Source organism: Dendrobium catenatum, unplaced genomic scaffold, assembly GCF_001605985.2.
Source record: "Dendrobium catenatum unplaced genomic scaffold, ASM160598v2 fragScaff_scaffold_542, whole genome shotgun sequence".
Taxonomy (NCBI): domain Eukaryota; kingdom Viridiplantae; phylum Streptophyta; class Magnoliopsida; order Asparagales; family Orchidaceae; genus Dendrobium; species Dendrobium catenatum.
Genome location: NW_021319004.1, coordinates 4,917,008 through 4,927,972, shown reverse-complemented (window position 1 = coordinate 4,927,972; position 10,965 = coordinate 4,917,008). Strand labels below are relative to the sequence as shown.

Below are 10,965 nucleotides of genomic sequence, written 5' to 3'. Positions count from 1 at the left end.
TTAGATTAAAAGCACTTGCATTCCAATGAATAACTGTGAAATTACAACTTTCTTCATAGACCAACCTCTTCAACAGAACAAAGTGAACTTAGACCTTCATTCCTATTTATAAATTTTATACTTGACACTACAGAAACACAGAAGCTTAACGCCACACAGAAACGAAGCAGCATATTCCTGAAGCTACTGCCAGATAAGTACCGATTTGACTCACACACAGTAAACAAGCAAGAAAAATGAAAACAATGTAAGCCATGTATCATTTAAGCCACTGCTGGAGCTTCCTTCTGCAATTCCACCACCCTAGTCCACTTTGGGCGGCTTGAGATCGCCTCCCACCACTTCATCACATTGGGTCGCTCCTGAAACATGGCGGCACATTCTGGCACCATGGTCATCAGGCGGTGGGTGTTTGGGAGGTGCGCAAGGTCTGCTAGAGTAAAATTATCCCCTGCCAGGAAGCTCATTTCGTTGAGTCTCTTGTCGTAGATATCAAGCACCTTCTCCAGCTCCTTCTTGCTCTTCTGCACTTCCTCCTCATCCCTCTCAATGCCCTGAAATGGTGCAAATGCAAGATAGAATACAAGTGTAGAGCTTGGAGGGTCAAAGATCTGTGACTCGGTCCTCAGCCACTGTTCTATTGACGCCCTTTCAAGCCTACCTCTCCCCAGCAAGTCCTTGTTCCCCTGCTCGGCGTAAGTGTTGGCTACGTGCAGGCATATAGCCCTTGAATCTATCACAAGTCATAACAGATGATAAGAAGAGATGCAAAAGCAATTATTAGTTTTGCTTTGCTTACCTACTAAAGTGTTCTTGCTATCTTCATAGGTGAGAGATTCGCCTGATGGCTGCAAAGGTGGAAACATAAGCATTCTATTTAGTGTTTTCGAAATAGAATGTAACTAGTTAAGAAATTTGCACAGTTATTAATGAAACAGGATGGTCTACTTGAAGACTACTTGGTAGAGAATTCAAATATTGTTTCTAGTGATACAAATACCTGTAGCTTGAGATAATCTGGTCTCCTGTTTTTGCCTTTGTAGGTATCAGTGCGAATGAGCTGGAACTCAACTTCCTTCTCGAAGAGGCACGTCAGAACCCGAGCTACCTCAGCAGAAGCTGGTGATCCGAAAACCTGCACACTTGCCATTTGAGTTCAAAGAAATTAACAAAGAATTGATGGTAAGAATCTTGGGACTCCTTGAAAGATAATTGAGGGGGAAGGGGGAGGCCTTAAGATAAGCAAGAGATGTGTGAAAAGAAATGTGAAAACAAAAAAAAAATTAAAAAAAAAAGTGAAATTAATCACGTGAAAGAAGAAAATACAGATAAATGAAAAAGATAAAGGACTGGCAAGTATTTGTTTGAGTAGCAGCTTAGGAACTACTAATGAACACTATTCTTGTTAGAGAAAAAAGTAAAGCAAAAACCAAAGCAAAAGAGAACAAAAGATAAAGAGAAAGAGCTGAGGATCTGGGCTTTAAGTTTGCCTCATGAAATATTATATTTTTTAGGACGTCTTCTTGGCTCTGTAGCAAATGGTAAAGACTTACTCGCTTGAATCATCAGCCTTCATTCAGCCTATGCATGGTTAGCAACGGCCGTCTTTTTAAATCAAAGTGTATTCCTCACTTTGAACGCTATTATTGAAACAGTCAATTAAAGATGAAAGGTTGCAACTCGCAAAGCAAGATAAATTAAAAAAAAAAAAAGAAGAACATTTTTCCGAAGACGCTGATTCAACCGAGTGAGGGGAACATGGAAGCTGGTGTTGATGTCTTCTTTTACTTATACCATCATCATTTAATCTTCAGGTGCTTAAGGGGGCATTAAGATTTGGTTAAATCTTGCTATTGAAGTATTAATCATAGGTTGATTTCAAAATGTATGCGACATTGTTTATGAGATTAAGTCTTCATTTAGAATGATTTTTTTTAAAAGTTTTTTAGTACAATAAATAAAAAAATTTGTGTACTAAAAAGTGGATTAAGAAGTAATAAGGCAATCATAATAACTTTGAGGGCTAACATCCTACACAATAGAAGATCTCTAGACTAATTGGTATACACGTTGCTACCAAATTTTTAATAGCAGAATTGAACAACATAAAACTTAATTCAAAGGTTGGTAAGAATGCAATATAAAATAATAATAATAATAAAATTGTTAGATTACACGTTCTTATTCTTATTATGCACATTCTATCTCTTGCTCTTTCTTCTTCTTCCTCTTATCCCCTTTCTTATCCTCCGTTAGTTTGTTTCTTTCTCTTCCTCTAAGCATGTAAGCTTTGAGAACTATAATCATTGCCTCCATGTAAGTAACAAATAAATAATCAATTAATAATATTAAAATCACTCAAATTGTAAAATAAATTAATAAGTTGTGATTGCACATATCATAGGTTGATAATGCATTTTAAATTGTTACAAAAATTCTTTCATCTCAACATGCAGTTAGCTCACCATTCTTATCTCAGATTGCAATCCATACACCTCTTCGAATCTTATAACTCTAACTATGTAGAGTTTTAAACTTCTAATGACTTTGACAAAAAGTAAATTGAAGATATAACTCTAGTGACAATTTGACTTCCATTGATCCTTGATGGCGCATATTTTGAGTTCCTTTGTACTATCAAAATAATGACTCTATCGATTAAATATATAACTTGCTATTACTCAGCATTGATGACCCATAAAAGAAAGTTTCTTATCATTATATAACCATAAAAAAATTCTATATTTTGATCACAACAAGGACAAGAAAACATTTATTTGTTACTCCAACTTCATAACATACAAAATGCTAGAAAAGCATTAATAGTTTACATATATATCACATACATATTGAAATTTTACCCACTTGCAGAATTAAAGCAGTAAACTCTATATCATAATTCAAATAAGTGATGAATTGATGGTTGATTATAAACATCAACATTATTTCATGGGTTTTGCTCTCCTAGTACTATCAAAGATTGAATGAAAGAAGTTTGTTTAATTCCAATCCAAGGAGGCAGGGGCGGATCCAGCCTTAATTTTCAGGGGGAACAAAAAGTGTAGAGGTTTTTTTTTTGTCTTAAAGTCGGCTCAATCCCTATTTATTTATATCCTTGATTATTGTATGTTACCTTTGTGAAACCCCTCACAAACTCCCCCTCACAAGATCCTATCTCTCTCTCTTCCTTGCTCTCCCTCTTATCTTTGCTCTCTTAGGTCAGGACAACAACAAAAGATCTCATCTTGAGAAAACAAGAGATCTTAAATAGAAGGGCTTCAAATTTGCCCTAATTTGCAACTAATCGTCAAAGATCGTCCATGATGATTGACTGATCATCCTGTACGGTCAGATGAAATTCAACTCAATCATCTAGAATGATTTAGGAGAGTCTGGACAATTAAAAGGTTCCTTTATTCATATCATTCAGGATGATAGGATATCATTAGTTCAAGTCATCCAATATTGTCCGGACCATCGCCCTAGATGGATGTCTGGATGATGAAAAAATAACTTGATCGTCCAGGATGATCTCATATATTGCCCAAAATATTGCCCTGGATGGATGTATGGACGATGAAAAAGTAACTTAATTGTCCAGGACAATTTTGGATCGTCCTGGACGATTAGTTGAAATAAATACATATCGTCCAGAGCATCGTTCAGGTCATTTAGAAAGAACTAAGGTTTGTTTAAATGATCATCCCGAATGATATAATCAAGAAATCAAACCTTAATTGTTTTTCTTAATTATCAAATTAATTTAGGCATAATTTTAGTGCATCATCCAGGATGATGTGCAAAAATAAAACATGCCTAAAATGTTGTGGGGGCTTATTCTTTCAGATTTGAGCCTATCATCCCAGATAATGATAATATCATCTAAGACGATTTGCTTAATTATGGCTGCCTTAACCATGATGCCCTAATTATGATTTCTTTTTTTAACTGATCATCTAGGATAATTTTGGATCGTCCCGAATGATGTGATATAAAAAAAAAACACTAACAAATATACAAAAATTTTCTAAGACTTAGCATTAGGATCCACTTTATTACAATTGACTAAAGGAAAGGTAAAAAGCCCTTACAGACTGACTCACACCTGGTCTACCCAATCTTGAGATGGATTAATTAGTACTCGACCTTGTGGACTTGATATATTAGTAGGCAAGAGAGTTGTAGAAAAATAGAAGTAACAAAAATATTTGCTATCATCGAAATTACTGAAATCAGATTTGCAACAAAGAACATAAGTTGACCAATTGACCACTTTAGGGTTTAAATGTGCATTCAAAAAAATGACAATCCCATGGCTTGAGACTTCCATCATTGGTCTCAATGCATCAATCCAAACCTATTGGACCTAACCTGAAACTTTAGGTCAACTTGGTTGACTAAGTCAACCAAGTTTGACCGATGTAAAAACACTTTAACCTTATTTAAACCATTTGACCAAGGCTTGATTAAGCCAATTTGGACCTTTAGGATGATCTGTTAGGTCCCTAGGACCCCCTTAGAAAATCTAACCTTTGGATCCACTTGATTTATCCAAATGGCTTGGCTCAAGTGCCCAAAGAGGGTTCTCCTTGAGCCAAAGCTTAGATAAAGGTAAAGCAAATTAAACCAATGCTTGCGTTGGGTCCCCCAAAACCCGTTGCACATACAATAGTTGGTCTAGCGCTTGAATCAACTTAGGTTAGGAATTGAGCTAGTCAAAAGTGGAAAAAGTCACCTTCGGCTGAGCCAATTTTGAACCTAGGCCATATCAAGCCTAATCGATGCTTGAATTGGATCCCATATGACCCAATACATCTCTCATGGTCATCCCAGCCCCTTATGTGACCAGGGTCAGGACCTAAATTGACTCAAACCATCCAATTTTAGATCAACCCAAGCCTCCTTAGGCAATTTGGCTTCACCATGCCAAGTTGAGCTCAATTTTGAGCTTACCATGTGTGGTCCTCTCATCACATAAGTCAACCCTAAAAGTTTGACAGTAATGTTAAGCCCTTATGAACTAGCCCAATGTTAACCAAAAGGGATGGTGAATTGGTTTTTTAAAAAAATTCTTTGATCGAAACAAAAAATTCAAACCAAAGTTTACCACAAAGAAATCAAAGTATGGAAATTAAACGCAGAAGCAGTAATAAAGAACACAGAGATTTATAGTGGTTTGGTCAACTCGACCTATGTCCACTCCCCGGAGGTGCCCTTGGAGTATTGCACTAAACTCAGTGACTCTCCTTTTGCTCCGACAGCAAGACGGAGAAGCATGTACAAACCTCTTTTTTATTAATCTCGATGAGGTAGAGAACTCAACTCCTTTAGCTTTCTCCAGAAGCAGGCAGAAAACCTTAACTCTTTTTGCTTCCTCCTTAAGCAGATAGAGAACCTTGATCAGTTACTGAAGTAGACCTCTCTAAAACCCCCAAGGAACTAGCAATGACAACCGAAGAAGACGATGATGGATCCTTTCTTGGAACAACTTTTGTGAAACCCACAAACTCCCCCTCACAAGATCCTCTCTCTCTCTCTCTCCCTTGCTCTCCCTCTCATCTTGGCTCTCTCAGGTCAGAATAATAGTAAAAGATGATCTCTTGGGTAGAACGAGGTCTTAAGTAAAAGAGCTTCAGAATTGCTCTTAGTTGCAATAAATTGACTTTATCATCCAGGATGATATAAATATCATCCTGTACAATCAATACAAATTTATCTCAATCAATCACGATGATTTGGGATGATTAGAAGGTTTTTGTTCATATCATCCAGGATGATAGTATATCATCCTATACTATTAGTACAAGTTATTGAATATCATCCAGAACATCACTCTAAATGGATGTCTGGACGATGGAAAAATAACCTGATCATCCAGGCCGATCTCACGATCGTCCTGGACGATTAGTTCAATTCATTGCATATCTCCCAGAGCATCGCCTTAAATAGAAGCTGGCCGATGTTTGATCATTCAGGAACAACTAAGGTTTTTGTAATGATCTTCTCGACTGATCCTGCTATCATCCAAGATGATATAATCGAGCAATCGAACCTTAATTGCTTTTCTTAATTACCAGATTAATTTAGGCATAATTGCATTGCATCTTTCAAGATGATGTCCTGGACAATATCCAAAAATAAAAGCTACCTAAATAGTTCTGACAGTTAAATCTTTCTGATTTGAGCCTATCTTCCCGGCCGATACAAATATCGTCTAGGACGGTGTACTTAATGATGCTGCCTTAAACAGGATGCCCTAATTAGGGTTTCTATTTTTAACTGATCATCTAGGCCAATTTTTTGGATCATCCCGGACGATGTGAGTAAAACCAAAAAAACTCTAAAACAATCAAAAAGTTTCTCACAAGTGTGTGTGTGCAATGTTACTTAGCATCAGGACCCACAATATTACAATGGGCTCAAGAAAAGGTAAAAGATACAGTTTCGTATATTATAAACTGACTCAATCTTAACCTACCCAATCTTGAGTTGGTTGAACTTGTAGTTTGATCTTATGGACCTAAAGTGTTAGTATTCAAGACAGTCGTAGAGTAATAGAAGTGTTTGCTATCATCAAAATTTTATTCCTTGAAACCAGATTCGTAACAAAGCCCGGGTGCATTTTGACCTGAGCTCAACTCCTTTGAGCTCAGGAGGATCTATGCGGACATCCCTTCCAGCTGGCAAGCATCCATAAGCTCACCTAGGCCATCCCTACCATCAAAAGGTATGGAGATGGTTTGAATAGGTCACCCTAGTCTAGAGTTCTCTGTCACATCATTTTATTTTGAATCGGTCACCCTAGTCCATAATTCTCAATAATAATGCCACAAATGAATTCAATGGAGTGTAAAACCATGAAATTAATAATTTATTAATTATCTAAGTAAATGTAAATCATTAGTACAACTACATCAATAAGGTTTTTAGGCTGGACTAAGTCAAGCTGGTGAGCTATAAGTCCGAAGGAGGTATTGAACACAATATATATTTATATATATATATATATATTCTAATATAAATTAAATATAACCAAGCAAGATTAGAAATTTAATTACAATTTACAATAAAAATTAAATTCATTAAAGAAATTGGAAATGTATAAAATAAAGGAGTAGAAAAACCAGAAAGAAAACACTAGAATTTTATAGTGGTTTCATTAACCTTAACTTACGTCGACACCCCAGAGTCCTCTATGAGTATTGCATTAACACTAGTGATAGTGAGGGAGGAGGATTGATGAACACTATGTTTAGCATGAGGTACGAGCATTATGAGTTTTTAGTCATTTCATTTGGAGTGACTAATGCCCTAGCAGTCTTTATGGATTTGATGAAAAAAATTTTTTGGGATGTATTTGGACTAGTTTGTGATAGTTTTTATTGATGATGTTTTAATTTATTCCATATCCAAGGAAGAGAATGCAATACATTTGAGGACTGCTCTAGATATTATGTGGTCGCATCACTTATATACTAAGTTCTCAAAGTGTGAGTTCTGATTTACTATTATTTCCTTTATAGGACAGGTAGTGAGTAGTGTAGGCATTTTAGTAGATGCCCATAAGTTTCAAGATATTTAGTATTGGCTAAGGCCTACTACAATTTTAGAGATTTATCATTTCTTAAGCTTGGATGGTTATTATCAGAGGTTTATCTAGAAATTTTTTTCATATTTCTTTTCCACATATGAGATTGACTTAGAAGTTAGTTACTTCTGTATGGACTCTATAATGTGAGAAAATTTTTACTGACTTCTATTCTTATTTTGACTATTCATTTAAGTAGTTTTGGGCTCAAATTTTTAATAATGTTTCACTAAAAGGTATGTGATGTATGGTGATACATCATGGTAGGGTAATTGCATATGCATCTCAATAGTGGAAACCATATAAAAATAAAAACATGACATATGATTTGGAGTTAGCTATTGTTATATTTGCTTTGAAGATTTGGTGTCATAACTTAAATAGAGTCTGATGCGAGACCATTACTAATCATTAGAGTTTTAAGTACATCTTAACCAATAAGGATCTAAATTTAGAACATAAAAGATGGCTAGAGATGATGAAAGATTATGATATGTCTATTCAATATTAGCATGGAAAGGCAAATGTTATGGCAAATACTTTGAGTGGGAAGTCATCAAGTACTTCTCTTTTGTTACTTTTATAGACTTTCTTATATGATGTTTGGAGAATCTAGAGATTGAGGTAGAGTCTAATAATTTAGATAAAAGTTTGTTAGCTAAGATGATTATTCAACATTCTCAGTAAGAAATATTTTTGAAAGCTCATAAATTAGATAAGAAATCTCTTTAATTGAGTATCAAATTAAGATTGATAAGCGACCTGATCTTTTCTTATCTTTATGGTATAATTTTCTACAAGGATAAATTGATTGTTCCATTTGTGGCACTTGAAAGATTGGCACTGTCGTGCCTGTAAAGTTAATTAGAACTGAAGCTTTTGCACCACCGTGGTGCTTGCTGATGTGGATTAGTTACTTGGTGAATATTCACATCTCTTCATTGATAAAATGTGGCCCTTGGAAGTTACAAATACAATGTCGTGGCATTATGGACATTTGAGCATAGTGTTGCCCATATGTAAAAAATGTCACCATGGTGCGAGAAATTGTTACATTGTAGCATTTTAAAATAGTGAATCTAGTGATGCCAAGCTAACTTTCTAACCTCTTGGTGCTTATAATGCTGCAGTGCTTTCTGTGTTTTTTTTTTTTTTGTAGCTCTTGTAAACAGAGAACTCAGTGCTGTAATGTGAGAATTAGAGCACTTCGATGGTATTAAAGGTAGCACTACGATGATGTTTTGTCGGATGTTGTGGCGCTGTAGGCCCTTTAGAATTTCTGCCATTTTATAATTTTTCCTACACAAAAAATATTTAAAATAACACTGATCTTCAATTAGGATGTGGTGTTTATATTATACGATTAGTTCTATTTTAAAATTAATATTATTATTTTTCATTTAAAATAAAATATTTTAATTAATTTTTGATTCAACATATCATATAGTATGATTAAAATTGTATAATATAATTTACCAAAAAATTAAATAATTTAATTTTCAGTCTTCATGTGTGTTTATGCGTGGTTGCTAAGCTACCATGTACCTTTTATAAAACATTGACTCAAAAAAACATAAAAATGTATACTCTTGTAAAAATCAATTTTATGTTGGATGACTATGGCACCCTAAGAGTGCGGTGAATTGGGTTTTGAAAATTTTTATTATAGAAAGTAATTAAAATTATTTTGATGATATTCATCAAAAATAAATAATCACACAATTTTTGTAATGATAAAGAAAAATAGATAAAAGAAAAAAAAAGGCATATTATTTTTACATGGTTGGTCATGAATTCCAATCCACTAATCCCACACTTGCTAGCTCTCGGGCTAGAATCCACTAATCCTAGGTTGGCCTTGAAAACCTTGCTTCTTTAAACCAAAGAAGTTATTTACAATCTAAGTACTCTTTTATACAGTGAGTACAATCCAATCTAATCAAAATTTAAATTTCACTAAGAAAAATGGCATAGATTAAGAAAAAGAAAAATATAATTTAATGTAAATAATCCAAGCTCAAATAATATAATTTGTTGAAAAATATATTTGAGATGATTTTTATAATTTAATTTCAATCAGCTAACAATTTTTAAATAGAATATTAGTTTGCTCACTTTAAGATAAATTTATATCTTGATATAGATATGAATACTATTTTAAATAAAAATATTTTTCTAGTTGATTTAAAATTTAACTTCTCAAATCAATATAACTCCTCAAATTATATAATACTTTTAAAAATGAATTAGATTTGAAATGAAAATATACTAAATAAAATAAAATAAAAATACTAGTTTGCTATCAGTATGGATTTAAGAGATTTAACATAGAAAAATTAATATAAAATTTTCAACTATTATTTCACCAAATAAGAAATATTTTAAAAAAAAATTGGTAAAAACTAAAAGAACAACAAGGAAATATTTAGAGAAAAAAAAAAAAACAAACTGAAGAACTCAAAGTGATTTTACACGATTTAGTGCGTTGAAACTTTCAAACCAAGGATTTGACCTTGCAAATGTAAAAAGCTCTTAGAAAAAAAGATCAAAGTTTCTCATTATAAGATTTAGCATGCAAAGAAGAAAAGAGGAATAAGAAGATTGCTGGAGTCTTTTTTTTTAGCGACCCTCACTAGAAGAGAAAGTATGAAATTTAAAGGGAAATGGTAAATAAAGTTAATTTTGAATAAAACTAATAGACTCATATTATTTTATCAATTAAAAATATATTATTTGATAAATAATTAATTTATATTAAATAAATATAAATTTCAAATTGCTATAAAAAGGCTAGTCACTTCAAAATGTCAAAAAGCCTTCATATACATTCAAAATAGTGCAAAAAATGGCTGGCCAGCATACAATATTAAAATTGGATAATTTTTGAAAATTTATTATAAATTTAATTTAGCTCCAATTTGGATCATGTAACCTATACATTTTTATCTACAAAATGCAATACATCTAATTAAATAAAAAATAAGCATGTTTCTGTCAAAATAATATCGTAAACAATAAAAATAAAAATTTATGCACTTTTTAATGTATTAAAACATATAATAAATATTCATATTGTAATATGTTATAATTTAGATAAACCTAATTATATATCAGTAAATTTATGTGAAACATGTTCAACTCAAAATGAATACTTAATAAATTTTTTACCATATACGCTTATTACTTTAAAATTTCCTAATTAAATATCTTTTCTTTTTTGATAAAATTTGCATAATATATTAAGCATATAAAATTTACTTAATAAAATATTCTTATAAATTTCAAAATAAAGCTTATTATCCTTAATTAATAATATGTAAATCATTTTAATAGATATTTAGATTTTAAGAAAATCAAACCATGTAAGTAAATATTAA

The 10,965-nt window shown here is 32.8% G+C and overlaps 1 protein-coding gene across 1 annotated transcript; it reads right to left on the bottom strand.

The window, feature by feature from the left end:
• On the bottom strand, positions 1–1,805 carry LOC110100070 (glutathione S-transferase F8, chloroplastic). The gene is made up of 3 exons (XM_020827460.2): positions 1,001–1,805; positions 800–848; positions 1–733 (listed from the first exon to the last, which is right to left on the bottom strand). Exons 1-3 carry the CDS (start codon positions 1,148–1,150, stop codon positions 264–266), a joined length of 669 nt encoding a protein of 222 aa, XP_020683119.1. The 5' UTR covers positions 1,151–1,805; the 3' UTR covers positions 1–263.
• Positions 1,806–10,965: the final 9,160 nt, after the last annotated feature.

Bases quoted from the DNA above. Each gene is read 5' to 3' on its own strand.
- LOC110100070 (XM_020827460.2), bottom strand. From the start codon at position 1,150: ATGGCAAGTGTGCAGGTTTTCGGATCACCAGCTTCTGCTGAGGTAGCT. The intron at 849-1,000 runs GTATTTGTATCA...CCACCTTTGCAG, and splicing joins CAGATTATCTCAAGCTACAG to CCATCAGGCGAATCTCTCAC. The intron at 734-799 runs GTAAGCAAAGCA...GACTTGTGATAG, and splicing joins TAGCAAGAACACTTTAGTAG to ATTCAAGGGCTATATGCCTG.